The following is a 14,143-nucleotide window of genomic DNA, read 5'->3' on the forward strand; positions in this document are numbered from 1 at the left end:
TGGATCTACAACGTCTTCCTCGCTCTCTGACTTGCTGCTCTCTTCTAAAGACGGCTGCTCTCTCTCCGGAGGAGTGGGTACGGGAAGCTCATGGCAGTGTGGCACCGGGGCGATGGATGAAGGAAGGTCCGGATACGTGATAGCAGGTGCATTCTTGCCAGTCCGACATTTGGAAGGGTCCACCATGCAGAGGTAGCAGTTGCTTAAGTGGTCAGTGGGTTCCCGCCAAATTCTTGGGATAGCGAACTTCATGGCTCTCTTTTCCCCTCTGTACCATCCTACAAAAATACATTTATTTCACCCAGCACTGAATCTATCTGGAATGTTCTGGAAAATAGGTAAATTTCAAAATATCACTGTCCTGGTCACAAAAGCAAAGTTTGTGGGGAATAATAGCCATTTTCTATACTTTTGAGGCATAAGCAATTAGGAAATAACACTTACTACCCAGGAACCAAAAAAAAAAAAAAATTGTTACACGGTGTCATCGTTTGGGTATAAAGTAAGTTAAAACCAACAATAAAGCAAGCAATTTAAATTGATAACACTAAAGATAGTAAGAGGTATGAAAACAGATTTTTAAGATGCCAGCTATCATACGTTTAACAATTAGCAGGACGATTAAAAGTTTGGACTGGATGCGATCACATTATTACATAAGGTTGATTTATTTTTTAAAAGGTAACACTTTACATGAAGTATCTCTAATTACTGTGTATTTACATAGTAGATACTTAGTAAATACATGTGTACTTACACATCATGACAATGTGTTTATGCATAGTTACAATGTACTTAATGTGTAAATCTTGGATGCACAATATATGTAAATATGCAATTTTATCAGAAAATGGTTAGGGTTATATCGTGCAAACAAAATTACACATTGTCCATAATAACATTGTAACTCCATAATAACATTGAAGTAACTACTATGTAAATACAGAGTAATTAGAGACACTTAGGGGCTCAAGTAAGGTTAGGCATAGAGCAAACAATTGCTGCTCCAAAATTCACATTTCCTGGCGGCCAGGTCATTATTTTGCACTGCGGCCCATGTAAGCTTAAGAGCAATGCAAATTACTCAACACACACAAATAATGAGCTGCAATCATGATAATGATGGTCGCAATGAGCACCGCCTGTGCATTGGGCTATTTAGCGGCTGCACTTACAGCCCAGAGGTGAGGGGAGTTAGTACAGAGAGCAGCAGGTGCTGTATGAGATTTGTGGAGCACGGAAAGCAAACCAAACAAAAAAATATGTCACAGGAAGGGCAGCAAAGTCCTCTTGGAGCATGGAAAAGAAAAGTTTTCGGAGGAGGAGCTGAGAGTTACTTTGAATTGAGTTATTTGAAAAAGCCTAAGCCAACATCAGTTATGCTAACAAAGATAGTATAGACCTCTATCGTGGAGAAAGTTAATGCTGTCGGTGTTACCAGGAGGACAGTCAACCAGGTGATGAAAAGGTGAAATTCAGCTATTAGGTCTAGGATGACCTGTAGAGTGAGACGTTAACACCTTACCACCACATCCTCTGGCATCCCAAACAAAGTGATCCTGGGTTTGAATATGCAGGGTCTTCTCCGTCTTGTCCTTCTTCTCCGAAGGTTTTCCTGCCTGTCCTCAACAAGAGCCAAGTGTCGCCACATCAGGAAGTGTGCCACAGCAGCCATCCTGAGGCCAATGACAGGTCTCTGAAGGTGTGTGCTTTTATACAGCTCTTAATTACTCGCTTCTACAATGGTTTGCACTTTGTAAGAGGAGGTGCAAAGTTTTTTGAGGGTCAGAAATTGCCCAAATGCAAGACAAAATCCTCACATCTCATTATAATGTTTGCGCCCGCTTAGTATTTCAGATCCCAGCCCAATTCCATGCTCTTTTCTTCATTTCAATACATTTCAATATCATTTAAATGGATTAATGATGGCAAATTAATTGATTCTCTTGTGCCCATCCGTTTTTAATATATCAAAGGCAGTGTCTTTATAGGTTAGGGGATTGTGTACAATCTCACAGCCCCCCATTATAGGGGCATGTGGCGGAGTGTCCCGCCCCTATATTTATATGTGATCTGTTTATTATTATTATTTGTATTATTGTTTGCGGCGCGGATAAAAGCGCAGCGTATTTGTTATTGTTTTTATATTTTAAAAATCTCGTGAGGATGAGTGGCTGATCAGCTACTGATTTATTTAACTATCTGTCAGTCACACATCCTTACTAAACTCATGCAGACTGTGGACTGTGGAGTATAATAACCTGCAGCTGTCCATGCTGCGGGGGAGAGTGTACAGCGGAGAGTACGGGGAGCGAGGAGAGAGAAACTACATTTAAAAACAACTGCTAAGTATCGTGCTGTTGCTAAAACCAGCACGCTTATTTGTTTGTTTATTTGTTTGGCCAACGTGCCCTTTTGTTTTGTTGTTTGTTAAAATCTTTTGTTTTGTTTTATTATTTAATAAATACGCTGAGCGCAGTAGCGTTCAGCTTCACCCGCCCATCCATTGTTTTGGTTCTGGTACTTCCTGGTCCGTGACATCACCACACACGCCACTCAACAGCTGCTCGACCACAGGGCACCCCATAGACTGACTGCTGTGCAATAGAAACAGCTGCTCAGGGGGAGGCAGTGTTGCTTAACAACATGCCTTTTACACTTTACTGTGTTGCTAGTTTTTATATTAAAATGGTGTCCCAAATAGTTTCCATTTTTAGCAGGGGATTCAGCACTGGTTGTTTGTTTATAAATGGGGGTCCTTAATCCCACAAATTCTACTGCCTTGTTCAAAATAGCTCAGCCGGGATTAAAACCAAGATTTGCTGGGTTTTAATCCTTTGCTCTGAATACTAGACCAAGCCATTCATTACATGCTGTATTCCACACAGATTAAAAATCCCCAATACCACGTGCCCTGGATTCAGCAGCAGCAGGGAGGGACATGTGTTCATGTCTCTACGTAAAAGCAAACCCTTGTACTAATGAATACTTCAAAAGCTTCTTCACTGGCAGCAGCTCTTTCCATGGGCCACTTATCACTTGTCCAAGTAAAAAATAAATTAAATTTAAAAAAGAACAGAACATTTAGTTCATGCTTTGTTTTCCATCAATAACTTTGTGCTTTCTGTAAAGTTATAATTGATGAAATAATTGTTGTCAAGTTTCCTTGTTAGATGAATGATTAGAATTACCTTTAACTCTTTATCTTTCAGTAATAAACAACTTAACAGGATTTTGGTTTGACTTTTAGAGTATTTGGAGTCCCAGTACTGTTCCTTGACAGTTATACATATTTCAGTGGATTACAGCAGTTTTACTATATTGTCTCGCTGACATCCATTGTTCCTGAGGTCTTGCGCAACAAAGAATACAGTAAGTTCTCCTGCTGTTTTAAAGCTACAGCAAATGTAGTTTTTAACAAATCATTACTAATATTAATGATTTACAATACAAAACAAATCTCTTTTAACAATACTAATATTAACCACACAGGGGATTTAAAACTGGGCTCATTCCAGCTCAAGTGCTTTTAGCAGTAGGGTTGACTCACTGCTTCCTGATATCTCTATCTGCCGTAAGTTGCTGCTGAGTTTGATGTTTTATGATTGATTCTGTGTTTTCTACTTGTTATTGCCAGGTCATCATTGTAAACAAGAATGTGTTCTCAATTGGCTCACCTGGATAAATAAACAGGGGTGCAAATAGTTTTGGTGCTGAACTGTGTTGAAAGTTTAGCACCAGAGAAACTATCATCATCTATGGGTTGCCTGAATTTAATGTTGCTGGTGCTATAAGGTACCCTGGCACTAGAGTCTGGCAGCATAGCGCCACATTTGAAGCACTGATAAATGTTTTGATTGATTGATTGATTGATTGATTGGTCGAAGTGGACCAGGAGGTTGTTCCAGCTCTCACATCAGTGACTTGCACCAATTCATTATTTCCTTGGTGGGAAGCCCTTAAAACAAGCTTATAAATGAGACAAACACATGGGGAAGAAAAGTAGGTTTGCAAAATTAACATAATTGCAAACGTCAGGATGTTATGCTTACCGCTGCGTTATCCGTAAATGTATAGACTTTATAGTATTGGTTACTCGGACCCCAAAATGTATCACATTTTGTCAAATGTCAATGATTGAATATTACCATCATAACCAATATCAGTTCTAAAACAAGCAGACGGAAACTAACACAACACAGTGCTAACATACAGGAAGTGCACTGAATAGCTTGAGATCCACGGCATGACAATTATAAAGTGATCCCATGCGTTTACTGATGAGCCGTTCCAGATTGAAATGCTGCAATTAGAGTACAAATGTGTAATAATGGCTGCCTGATGAAGCTTCTGGCTGTTGTTGCTGTGTGCGGTGACATACCTAACTACAGTACTGTCATAACAAATATCTTCCTCTTTTAAACATCTGCATGCACGGCTTAGAGGAATGTAGCCAACGCTATGCTTATGTAACTGCTTACGATGTTACATAACAGGTTGCATGCATGACAGAAAGCAAATTCATTGCTGCTGTTTACAAATAAACTGGGGAGGTACAAGTTACATGTTGTTACAAGATGTGTTTGTGTTAGACCTGCACATGTATAAAGAATACATTCAATATTTCTTCCGTACGTGAAAATGTTGAAAAAACTACGAAGGGCATAAAAAACGTGATACAGCAAGATCTCGCCAGATTTCTATTGCACAGGTTAGAGGCACTTGTGGGTTTTGCAATGTGGATTGAGATTTTCATTAAATGTCTCTGCACAGCTATATCCCAGCTGAGGCCCCTGCACAGGTCATTTTGTAAATAAAATTCTGTTCACTTGAATACGTTTGGCAGAGATGCTCGATCACCACATCCAATATTTAAATCCCTTCAGGTAAGTGTGAAAGGAATGGCCATTATTCCATGTTAAAATGCAAGACGCACGGTCTGCATGACATATATGTTCGAATGAGCGGCTCCACTACATGCTTCTTGCCAGGGATATTGATCCCTGGGGTTCGAGAATCATCTGGACAGGTGACTGAAGTGATTTGAGACCCCTCGAATTTCCAGACGACATCTGTGTCACTCTTATTACCAGTGCTGTACTTGTAGCAGTACAAATCTTACTTTTATAAAGCGTGGCACACTCACAACCTTTTGTTTCTTGCCAGCAGGAAAGCAGTAATAAAATGGCACGCGTTCACATCTTAGTGCTTTGCATCTTGTAATTAATTGAAAAGGCATGTGAATGGCCTCTTGTTTGACAGCACTGGGAGACCTAGGCCCTCTGAAGGATGGTTTATACTTCCGGCTGTCTGAAATGGTTGGTCTGAGCCTCCTGTGGTGACAGACTCTGTCCATCCAGTCACACTGCCCCCATCTGGAAGCCATACAAGTGTGAATTTTTATTGTGTGTATAAAAGAGCATATGCGCTATTGCATTTAAATGTAATAACAGAGTATACTGGTAGCAGGCAAAAATACACAGATCAGTGACATAATTGCATTCTGTACATACAGTAGAAGATAAACTGTCAGGACAGGGTTTGCTTGAAGCTTATAAACTCCAGTCTCTCTCCATCGTCAAGAGATTATAATGGTAAGTTCACAAGATGTCTGAGATAAAGGTTTCTGCAATGTCTAAACCTTGCACAGCTTTCCAGTAATACAAAGGCTACCCAAGCAATTCTTGCTGAACAAATGACAACTGCTGGGAAGTAGCCCTGGTAAGCATCTTTAGCTATCTTTAGGATAGGAGGTTGACTCGAGACTTAAAGACCCCTTTATAAAATTCTGTTTTTATTCATGCAATTTGCAGGCGACTCCCTGAAAATTGTAGCTTGGTGATTTTTATTTTGTATGTCTGAGAAGTAATGACCGCAACAATGGTTTGGTGATCAGATGGCCAATTGCTCTTTGAGCTAGACCTTCACGTGTGTAAAAGAAAAGCTGCAATACATGAGTGTTACAGTAGCATTTGACATCTAACCAGCGCGTGTTGCACTAAGAACAAAAAAGTAGCCTCTTGTTTGGACTCTAACATGCATTATTAAGTCACCTTGGAGATGAACTCATACTAACAGTGTTTTGCTGTGTGTGTGTGTCCTACCTCAGAGCCTGTATCAGGAATGCACCCCAATTCATACTAATGGTGTGTATGTGTGTGTGTGTGTGTGTGTCCTACCTCAGAGCCTGTCTCAGGAATGTACACCCTGCTTGTGTGTACACAACATAGACTAAATGGGAGCTAGTGAAAGTAACTTCCTGCAACATAATGAATCACAAAAGAATGACCTGGACAATGGCAGATATTAACTAACAAAATGATTCTTTATAGGGAAACAAAACAGAACTATCTTCTGTGGTGGTACCTGTTTACATGGTGTGAAGCAGCCTGATAAAAGCAGAAAAAAAGAAAAAGTTTTAATAATTCTAGCTCACATATAGGGCATTTTCAAAGGCACAGTCGCTTTAGCTTTTTTTTTTTCTGTGGACATTTTTCTATTTAATTGCTAACTTTAAACTGCTGCTAATTATTCAAACAAAGACAGTATATAATTAGGTACATTTTGCAGTACTGCAGAATCACATTTTTTTAAATATAATTTTACCAACCTCAGTGGGAGGGAAGGAGAAATAAAACTTGACATCCTTCACAATGAGGATCGATGAACTGAACTCATTAGGGGAGGCAACGAAAAAAAAAAACAGGCTGTCACTGGCGAGAGACAAGTAGCTCTTTCAAGAGAAAACCAGTATAAACAACCCCTCCCCTTCCCCCAGTCTTTTCTATTGAAAAGATCCGAGTCACAGAAACTGGGCGCCGCCATCTGTAATAAGAAAAGAACACCTGCTTGTAATTTTGCTTTTGGTGTGAGTGGAAACAATAGAGAAAACTTGCTTGTCGTCCTTTAAAGTGTCTGTTTTTGAAAACACCATTCTATGAGTGACCATCCTCTGCCACGACCTACAAAGATATGGCTTGCTATAGCCGGCATCGGCGCTTGGCCGCTGCCTCCAGGGCGTGCCTGCCTCTGCTGTCCTGGATGCCTCTGGTGCATACCCCTGCACAATGGCCTGTGTGCTTGCAAACAGCACTAAATTGTAGTCACTGATCAGCTTCTCTAGAAGCTCTGAGCACTTCCTAAGACTGGCCTCCTGCTGGGCCAGGCTCTCTCCACCACTGTTCCTGTCGATCCAGTAGAACGCGGAGATACTGTCCACTAGCAGCAGGCAGAGGGCAGGGCGAGTGCAGAGCATGTTCTCCAGGTAGTGGAGTGTGAGCAGCAGTTGGACAGTGCTGCTGCAGTGCACAAGGAAGAGTCTCCGCAGGCACTGCCGGACTGTCTCCTCGGAGCTCTGGGGGAGACGCTGCTCCAGGATGCTCACTAACCGAAGCATGTCAAAGTGGGAGTCTGTGTCAATAAACAGGACTTCCACTTCCAGTCCTCCTGCTGCAGTCGGGAGTATGCAGCGGGACACCAGGTGATATAGAGTCTCCGTCTTCCCTGTTCCTTCCGCACCATGGAACTCGATGACATCACCTGTCAAAAAGCAGCCATCTGTAAGGATACTGGTTTTAACAAGCAGGGGCTTATGCTTACAGGAAATAAAAAATAAAAAAAACACCCAGCTTTCAAAATGAAAATGCTGGTAATCTCAAACTAAGTCTAACAATAAAAAACATAGAACGAATTATGACTGCAGGTTTCAATGTAGTACTCATGACATCAGTAGTTCAGCTTGGCAGTGCCCTGTTTAGAAAGCAGGATCATTTAGCTGGTGCATCTGGACTGTATCTGTGGTTAAATGACTGTTAATGACGATTTTAGGATGGTGCTGGTTTAAAATCGTTCACATTTCACTTACAGCAAACATCACATTTAAATCTGACATTGCATTTGTACTACTTTGTACTACAGTGGGTGCAGAATACATCTCAAACTTCCTGTGATATAGTGTAGAATGAAAGATACATTTGCTGCAAGGTTCTTTAGCCTTGGAGGACTTTGCAAGGTTTGTCTCCTTTTCAATACTGCAGACCTATAGAGATCTAGAACAAAATGCTATTTTTTTTTATTGCTGCAGCTACATAACAATATCATTCTTTAAAATGTTAAAACTGCTTGAAAGATTAAGCACTCTTAATACAACCAGTGCACTATTACATGAAAATGTTTTTGAAGAATACGTGCCTAACAAGCAAGCTGCTGCCACCACCCCCACACTCAGTCAAGTGAAGGTAGGCAGCTACTTCCTGGACTAACTGTGTCTGCAGAGCTTGATGCTGCATCGTGCTCTGTTACTTCCAAAGTAGTTCATTTTATATTCTGTGCTAGGGATGCACTTCTACACATGATGACTTTCCAATGGCTACAACTTTGACTAAGGTCCCTATTCAATTAACACAACATTGTGAAAAATAATAAAAGGGCTTAATGAGAGAATGTTTTTTTTTATATATACACCAGTTGCAGTTCCTTTAAAACAAAAGAATAAGGGATTAGGGTGCTGCGGTGTTTCGTACAGATGTAAAGAGGAGAGATTAGTTTTGTACCTTGAACTGGAAATCCTTCTCCAGCAAAAATCCGTGGTTCAAGACTTTTCAGAGAACGTCTTCCCTCAAGTCTAGCAAGCAACTGCAAAAAAAAAAAAAAAAACACACACAGATAACAAATTTCTTAAGCACATATTTTGATGTGAAATCTTTATATTACTTCATGTGATTTCTTTACCCTTGTCTTGTGACTAGTAACATAAATTGTAAGATATGTACAGAGATGACAATTCCTTCGGAAGTAGTGCTGGGAATAACACGTACTTTCCGTATTGAAATGCTCTAATTTCAGGGTGAGCAACAGCTGGGGAGCTTACTCCCCAAAGGATATTGCTGCTCCAGAAAGAGTGCAAAGAAGAGCAACCAGAATTATTCAAGGTTTAAAAGGCATGTCGTATGCAGACAGGCTAAAAGAATTGAATCTGTTCAGTCCTGAACAAAGAAGACTATGCAGCGATCTGATTCAAGCATTCAAAATTCTAAAAGGTATTGACAATCATGGGGTTTCCATGCGGGTCAATTTACACGTGAAATGGCGATGCGTGTGCACGTTTGGGAGAATTACTCGGGTAAATCAGGTTTGTGGCCGAAAAAAACGGCCAAAGAGAGGGATAGAGTAAATCTCATTTACTCGTGTAAATGACGAAACACACGGGAAATCCACGCCCAGTTTCGCATGGAAAACAGCATTTCACACGTAAATGTTAATGAGCGTGTTTATCCTTAACTATAAATATTGCAAGGAAGCAGGTCAGTTGTTTCTGTGGATTCCAAGATGGCAGAAAGTAGTGACTGATGGGTGATTTTATGGTTAGCAGTGGTGTAGTTCACCTTAATGATAATGCAGGCAGGTTTTTTTTATTATTGTGTTTTGCTGTGTCTGGTCTGTCATGTTGTAAATCTATTGTGGGTTTACAGTTCTGTATAAAACCACTTACCATGAACTGCGTTATGCCCGTGTTATAGTATTAATGCAACTGTTTGAGAAAACCCTTGCTGCTTAAATGTCTAACTGAATTAATTCCCGTCCTTTTTTTTTTGATCCCAGCTATGTCCAAAGACAACGAGTGTCTGCCCTCCACGTTAGTAAATATAGTTTGTGAACTGGATGTCATGAGCCTGCTCGATCGCCCAAAACAGCGCAACAACATCCAACAAGTTGTTGATGGTCTCTCAGAACTGACCAAATAAAATTGCAAATGAACGTATTGATTATGTTTTATTTGTTTGCATCATTAATATTTGACACAACAGTAAATCCAACACAACTTAATAGAAAGGAGAGAATCTCTGACAGCACGAGCCTCCGCAGATTGCTCCTGTCAAATTGAAACTGGCCACTGAGGTAAACTTCACAGTTGCCAAGTCCGCTTATAATAAGCAGAATTGGGCTTTTTTGAGAGTCGCTGGTTGGAACTTGCATAAACACCCATACTCTAACATGGGTCGCTTGTTTTGGGCTTGTTGTGAAAGGCAGTGTCGTTTTTTTTCTCGTGATACTTGGCAATACTGGTAATCTTCCCCCTGTCACAGCAGACAGAGCCAATTTTCAGAACAAACTAATGCTGCACTTCAGTCCGTTTCATCAGTATCCGCCACCTCTCTTTCAAGTGCCCACTACCCGTATTTGCCCAAACGTGGTGTTGAATGCTTCCTCAGCAGCGGTCAGCCGTAGAGTTTCTAAGCCAGGGTAGTAAACGCAGCATCACCTGATCCCCTATATGCTGTATTGCCTGAATGAAAGGGATATATATCTATATCTATATAAATAACGTCTCCGCCGATTTTCAGCCATGGTGATCTGCAATACCTGTTGGTCAGTTTTATTTTATACCTCTCAGTTTATTTTTAATTAATGAGTCGTAAGATACATTAGTTGAAACAGTATTCACTACTTATGACATTTGAAAAACAATTTGGGCAAGAGTCGTAAAACACATTATTAACCAGCCAGCACGAGGTACTTTGCTTTATTACAGCAGCTTAGATTCACTCGTGTAGCAGCAGGTCTCTGCGCATTGAAACCACATTTTCACAAAATGTCACTAGTAATCTTCAAAAACAGTCACGAGTACTTTACGCATAGCTAATTTGCATATCAGCCTCTACCTTTCCCATTCATTTGCATGACGTCGAGTGAAAAGCCCGGTTTACTCAAGTAAAATAAACTGAGCGAATGGAAACCCAAAAAAGCATTTTACACTAGGCATTTTTCTCCTGTGTCTCCAGTTAAAAAAAAAAACTCGCATGGAAACCCCATGAATGTTGACCCAAGGGACTTTTCAACGTGAAAAAAGAAACAAGGACCAGGGGTCACAAATGGAGATTAGATAAAAGGGCATTCAGAACAGAAAATAGGAGGCACTTTTTTTACACAGAGAATTGTGAGGGTCTGGAACCAACTCCCTAGTAATGTTGTTGAAGCTGACACCCTGGGATCCATCAAGAAGGTGCTTGATAAGATTCTGGGATCAATACGCTACTAACAACCAAACGAGCAAGATGGGCCGAATGGCCTCCTCTCGTTTGTGAACTTTCTTATGTTCTTAATATAGGATATACGCTGTTCTAATCAGGCAGCATCTCATTTTATATATATATATATATATATATATATATAGTTTGGTAGCCATAACACTTCCGGTGTGAATAGTTGTTTAGGAATGCTGAATGTTTTTACTGCAATTTATTTTATTCACGCATTGCTATTTATTTAATTATAATGAAATGATGGCGTGCATATGTTGCACTGCAAACAGTATGGAAAGTGCCTTGTTCACAATAACATAGAAAGGGCTGCATATATCACAAAAACACTGCAACTCACTCAGAAACTCCAGAAGACAATATATAAGACGAGTACGTCACTTAAAATGTGCTGCTTAATGTTAACCCTGTAACAGTTATCAGGTAAAGCAGCTTGTACATCAACAGCATGTGTAATGTGACGACCTACCTCTGTACCGGTCTCAGTCTGTCTAAAATCGTGTGTCATATTGTAACAAATGTCTCATCTACACTCTCTTTAAATAATAAACATTTCAATAAAACTACCGCTGCAGCTATTTCCTGATGCGTTCCTAGCGTTTCCATCCAGCCCGCAGAGCCAATATAACTGCAGAACAAAGGCTCGCACAGCTCACATAGGGTAGTGCTGCGTGCGTAACTCGTAATTTACGTCGTGCTTCATTCATCCCTGCAAGACCCCTGCGACGTGACCTAAACAGGGCGTGGGACTGAACATAGTGATTACCCTGTGAGGATTAATTGGTGATCCACGGCATCATGTGATCGGGGTGCAGCATATAATGATGACGTCTATTACGAGTTGCGCATGCAGCACTACCTTGTGTGAGAGCTACGCTACGCTAAACAGTCTGCGTTCTACAGCAATACCCACCCCTTACATCTTTAGGAACGCCTACACCAAAGTTCTGTTTGTGAATAAGAACAGAATCAGCGTTCGTGGGCTGAATGGCCTCCTCTCGTTTGTATCGTCTCTTATGTTCCCATATAGATTGATGATCCACTTGGACTCTAGCACAGTTGTCCTGTAGGGGAAAAAAATGACCTTGAAAACAAATGTGGTCAGAAGAAATCCCTTCTGCAAATATGTACTGTGCTTCCGTTACTCAACAAACTGCTGATTTGGTAAATGCACCATCATTCCTTACTCAAAATGAGGTGCATATTAAAAACAATGCCACCTCTCCACCCCAGATACAATACAGTTACTTCTTTGGTTTCATTTATGAATTTATGTGAAATCACATGTGTCTCTCAAATAAGAGTCTTACCAGGCAAACTGAGTGCAAAGCCTGATGTTTCATTGACTCAGACCACACACTACTGTCTGCAGTTATATCCAAAGTTGTGCAAACCTCAGACACTTTTGTTTTTGTATTTTTTGTTTATTATTCTTTACAAGGCAAAAATACAATAACAAATTCAGATACAAAAAACAAACTAGTTACTAGTTGGCTACTTTACTGTGGAATAACTTGAAAGTAAAGTTTTGTAAATCATAGTAAAAGTTTGGTGAAGCACAGCAAAGCAGCATAACTAAATATGGTACAGCACGCTAAACCAAAGAAAACGCAAAGCATGGAAAAACATCAAAATTACAATGCAAATTTACCATTGTTAACTTTTTAAAATGTAACTTTTTAAAAATAAATATAAATATTCCACTATAGCACATCTGCCCTTTGGCGACTTGTACAAAATAACAAAACAAACAACAACAACTGTGTTAAAGATGACTTACTTGTGTTATTTTGGTACTTCAAGCCACAATAAAGATAGCAGCACCACAATTTAAATTGAATCCTGAGATGAGTGTCTGAAGAGAAAAAGCATCAGCCAAGCAATATGAATCCAGTTACTGTATGATCATCTGAGAACAGCCTCCTAAATAAAAGACAAGAAGGATCATTGATTAAGACGGGTCATAAATCCTCGTTTCGCTGTAAGAACTCCCATTTCTCCCCCCTTTTCCAAGGTCTTTTAATCATCAGAGCACTCGGTTCAAAGTTCTACTCCCTTAGGTAGCCCCCAAAGCTTTGCATTCCTTACTGTGTATTTTTAAAACCACCCTTTCCTTTCTATAAGGTAGATTTTGTACAAAGGTAAATTATTCAGCACTAATGAGGCTCAGGAATATATTAAGCTAAATTTGGTGTTGCTTTCAGATGTACTAAATCAATTGAATGTCAAATTATTAGGATTGTAGAAATGACAACTTACTCATGGGAATGATAGCAGTCTCATTTCAATTTCTGACTAAATGTGTTCAAATGTTTAACCTTGCCCACCGAATAAGGCTTAGGACTGGCTCAATGGAAACGCTACTCACAAGGTAAAGCTTTGTGAATAGGGTGCTGTGTCTCTTTGTTCTTTTTCCTTGAAGAGTTTTCAGCCAAACTGGCTATGTTACTTTGGCTACGTCTAAAAGAGCAATTAAAACACAAGCGTTAGCAACAACTTCCAAGATTTACTTTGCAAGGACTTGATTTCTCATGAGCAGGAATAACTAGAGCCTTGATCAACACTATGTATTATTATTATTATTATTATTATTATTATTATTATTATTATTATTATTATTTATTTCTTAGCAGACACCCTTATTAAGGGTGACTTACAATTGTTACAGGATATCACATTATACAGATATCACATTATTTTTTTTACATACAATTACCCATTTATACAGTTGGGTTTTTAATGGAGTAATCTAGGTAAAGTACCTTGCTCAAGGGTACAGCAACAGTGTCCACCACCTGGGAATGAACCCACAACCCTCCGGTCAAGAGTCCAGAGCCCTAACCACTACTCCACACTGCTGCCCCTTTAATTTCACACAGAGCATCCTTAGCTCCATGCAGTTGACTTCATCTAAGCCATTAATTAAGGAGCCAAAGAAACTGGTACTAGTTTATTTTATTACCCTAGTCGAGTCTTTACTACCAATATCTGGAGCCAATATTGCTTGACTGCTAATTTGGGAATTTCTCTCTTTTCAGGGCTTGCGTTAAAGGAAGATGAGAGGACAGTGATAAGGACTGTCTCAGGTTTGTATGAGTTTCCAG

The 14,143-nt window shown here is 39.9% G+C and overlaps 1 protein-coding gene across 2 annotated transcripts; it reads right to left on the reverse strand.

Moving 5' to 3' along the window:
- Nucleotides 1-6,147: 6,147 nt before the first annotated feature.
- On the reverse strand, nucleotides 6,148-11,777 carry LOC117395012 (DNA repair protein XRCC2-like). 2 transcript variants are annotated; one of them, XR_009322254.1, is made up of 4 exons: nucleotides 11,509-11,777; nucleotides 8,553-8,634; nucleotides 6,611-7,539; nucleotides 6,148-6,389 (listed from the first exon to the last, which is right to left on the reverse strand). XR_009322254.1 is itself a non-coding variant. In XM_033993840.3 (3 exons), exons 1-3 carry the CDS (start codon nucleotides 11,545-11,547, stop codon nucleotides 6,803-6,805), a joined length of 858 nt encoding a protein of 285 aa, XP_033849731.2. In that variant the 5' UTR covers nucleotides 11,548-11,777; the 3' UTR covers nucleotides 6,148-6,802. The 2 variants fall into 2 exon arrangements, 1 of the variants encoding a protein (XP_033849731.2); XM_033993840.3 differs by having other exon boundaries at nucleotides 6,148-7,539.
- Nucleotides 11,778-14,143: the final 2,366 nt, after the last annotated feature.

Source organism: Acipenser ruthenus, chromosome 3 (assembly GCF_902713425.1).
Source record: "Acipenser ruthenus chromosome 3, fAciRut3.2 maternal haplotype, whole genome shotgun sequence".
NCBI lineage: Eukaryota > Metazoa > Chordata > Actinopteri > Acipenseriformes > Acipenseridae > Acipenser > Acipenser ruthenus.

Excerpts from the sequence above, each read along its gene's own strand:
- LOC117395012 (XM_033993840.3), bottom strand. The coding sequence starts at position 11,547 with ATGACACACGATTTTAGACAGACTGAGACCGGTACAGAG. Across the intron at positions 8,635-11,508 it reads AGACTGAGACCGGTACAGAG|TTGCTTGCTAGACTTGAGGG; the intron begins GTAGGTCGTCAC and ends TTTTTTTTGCAG. Across the intron at positions 7,540-8,552 it reads AGAAGGATTTCCAGTTCAAG|GTGATGTCATCGAGTTCCAT; the intron begins GTACAAAACTAA and ends GCTTTTTGACAG.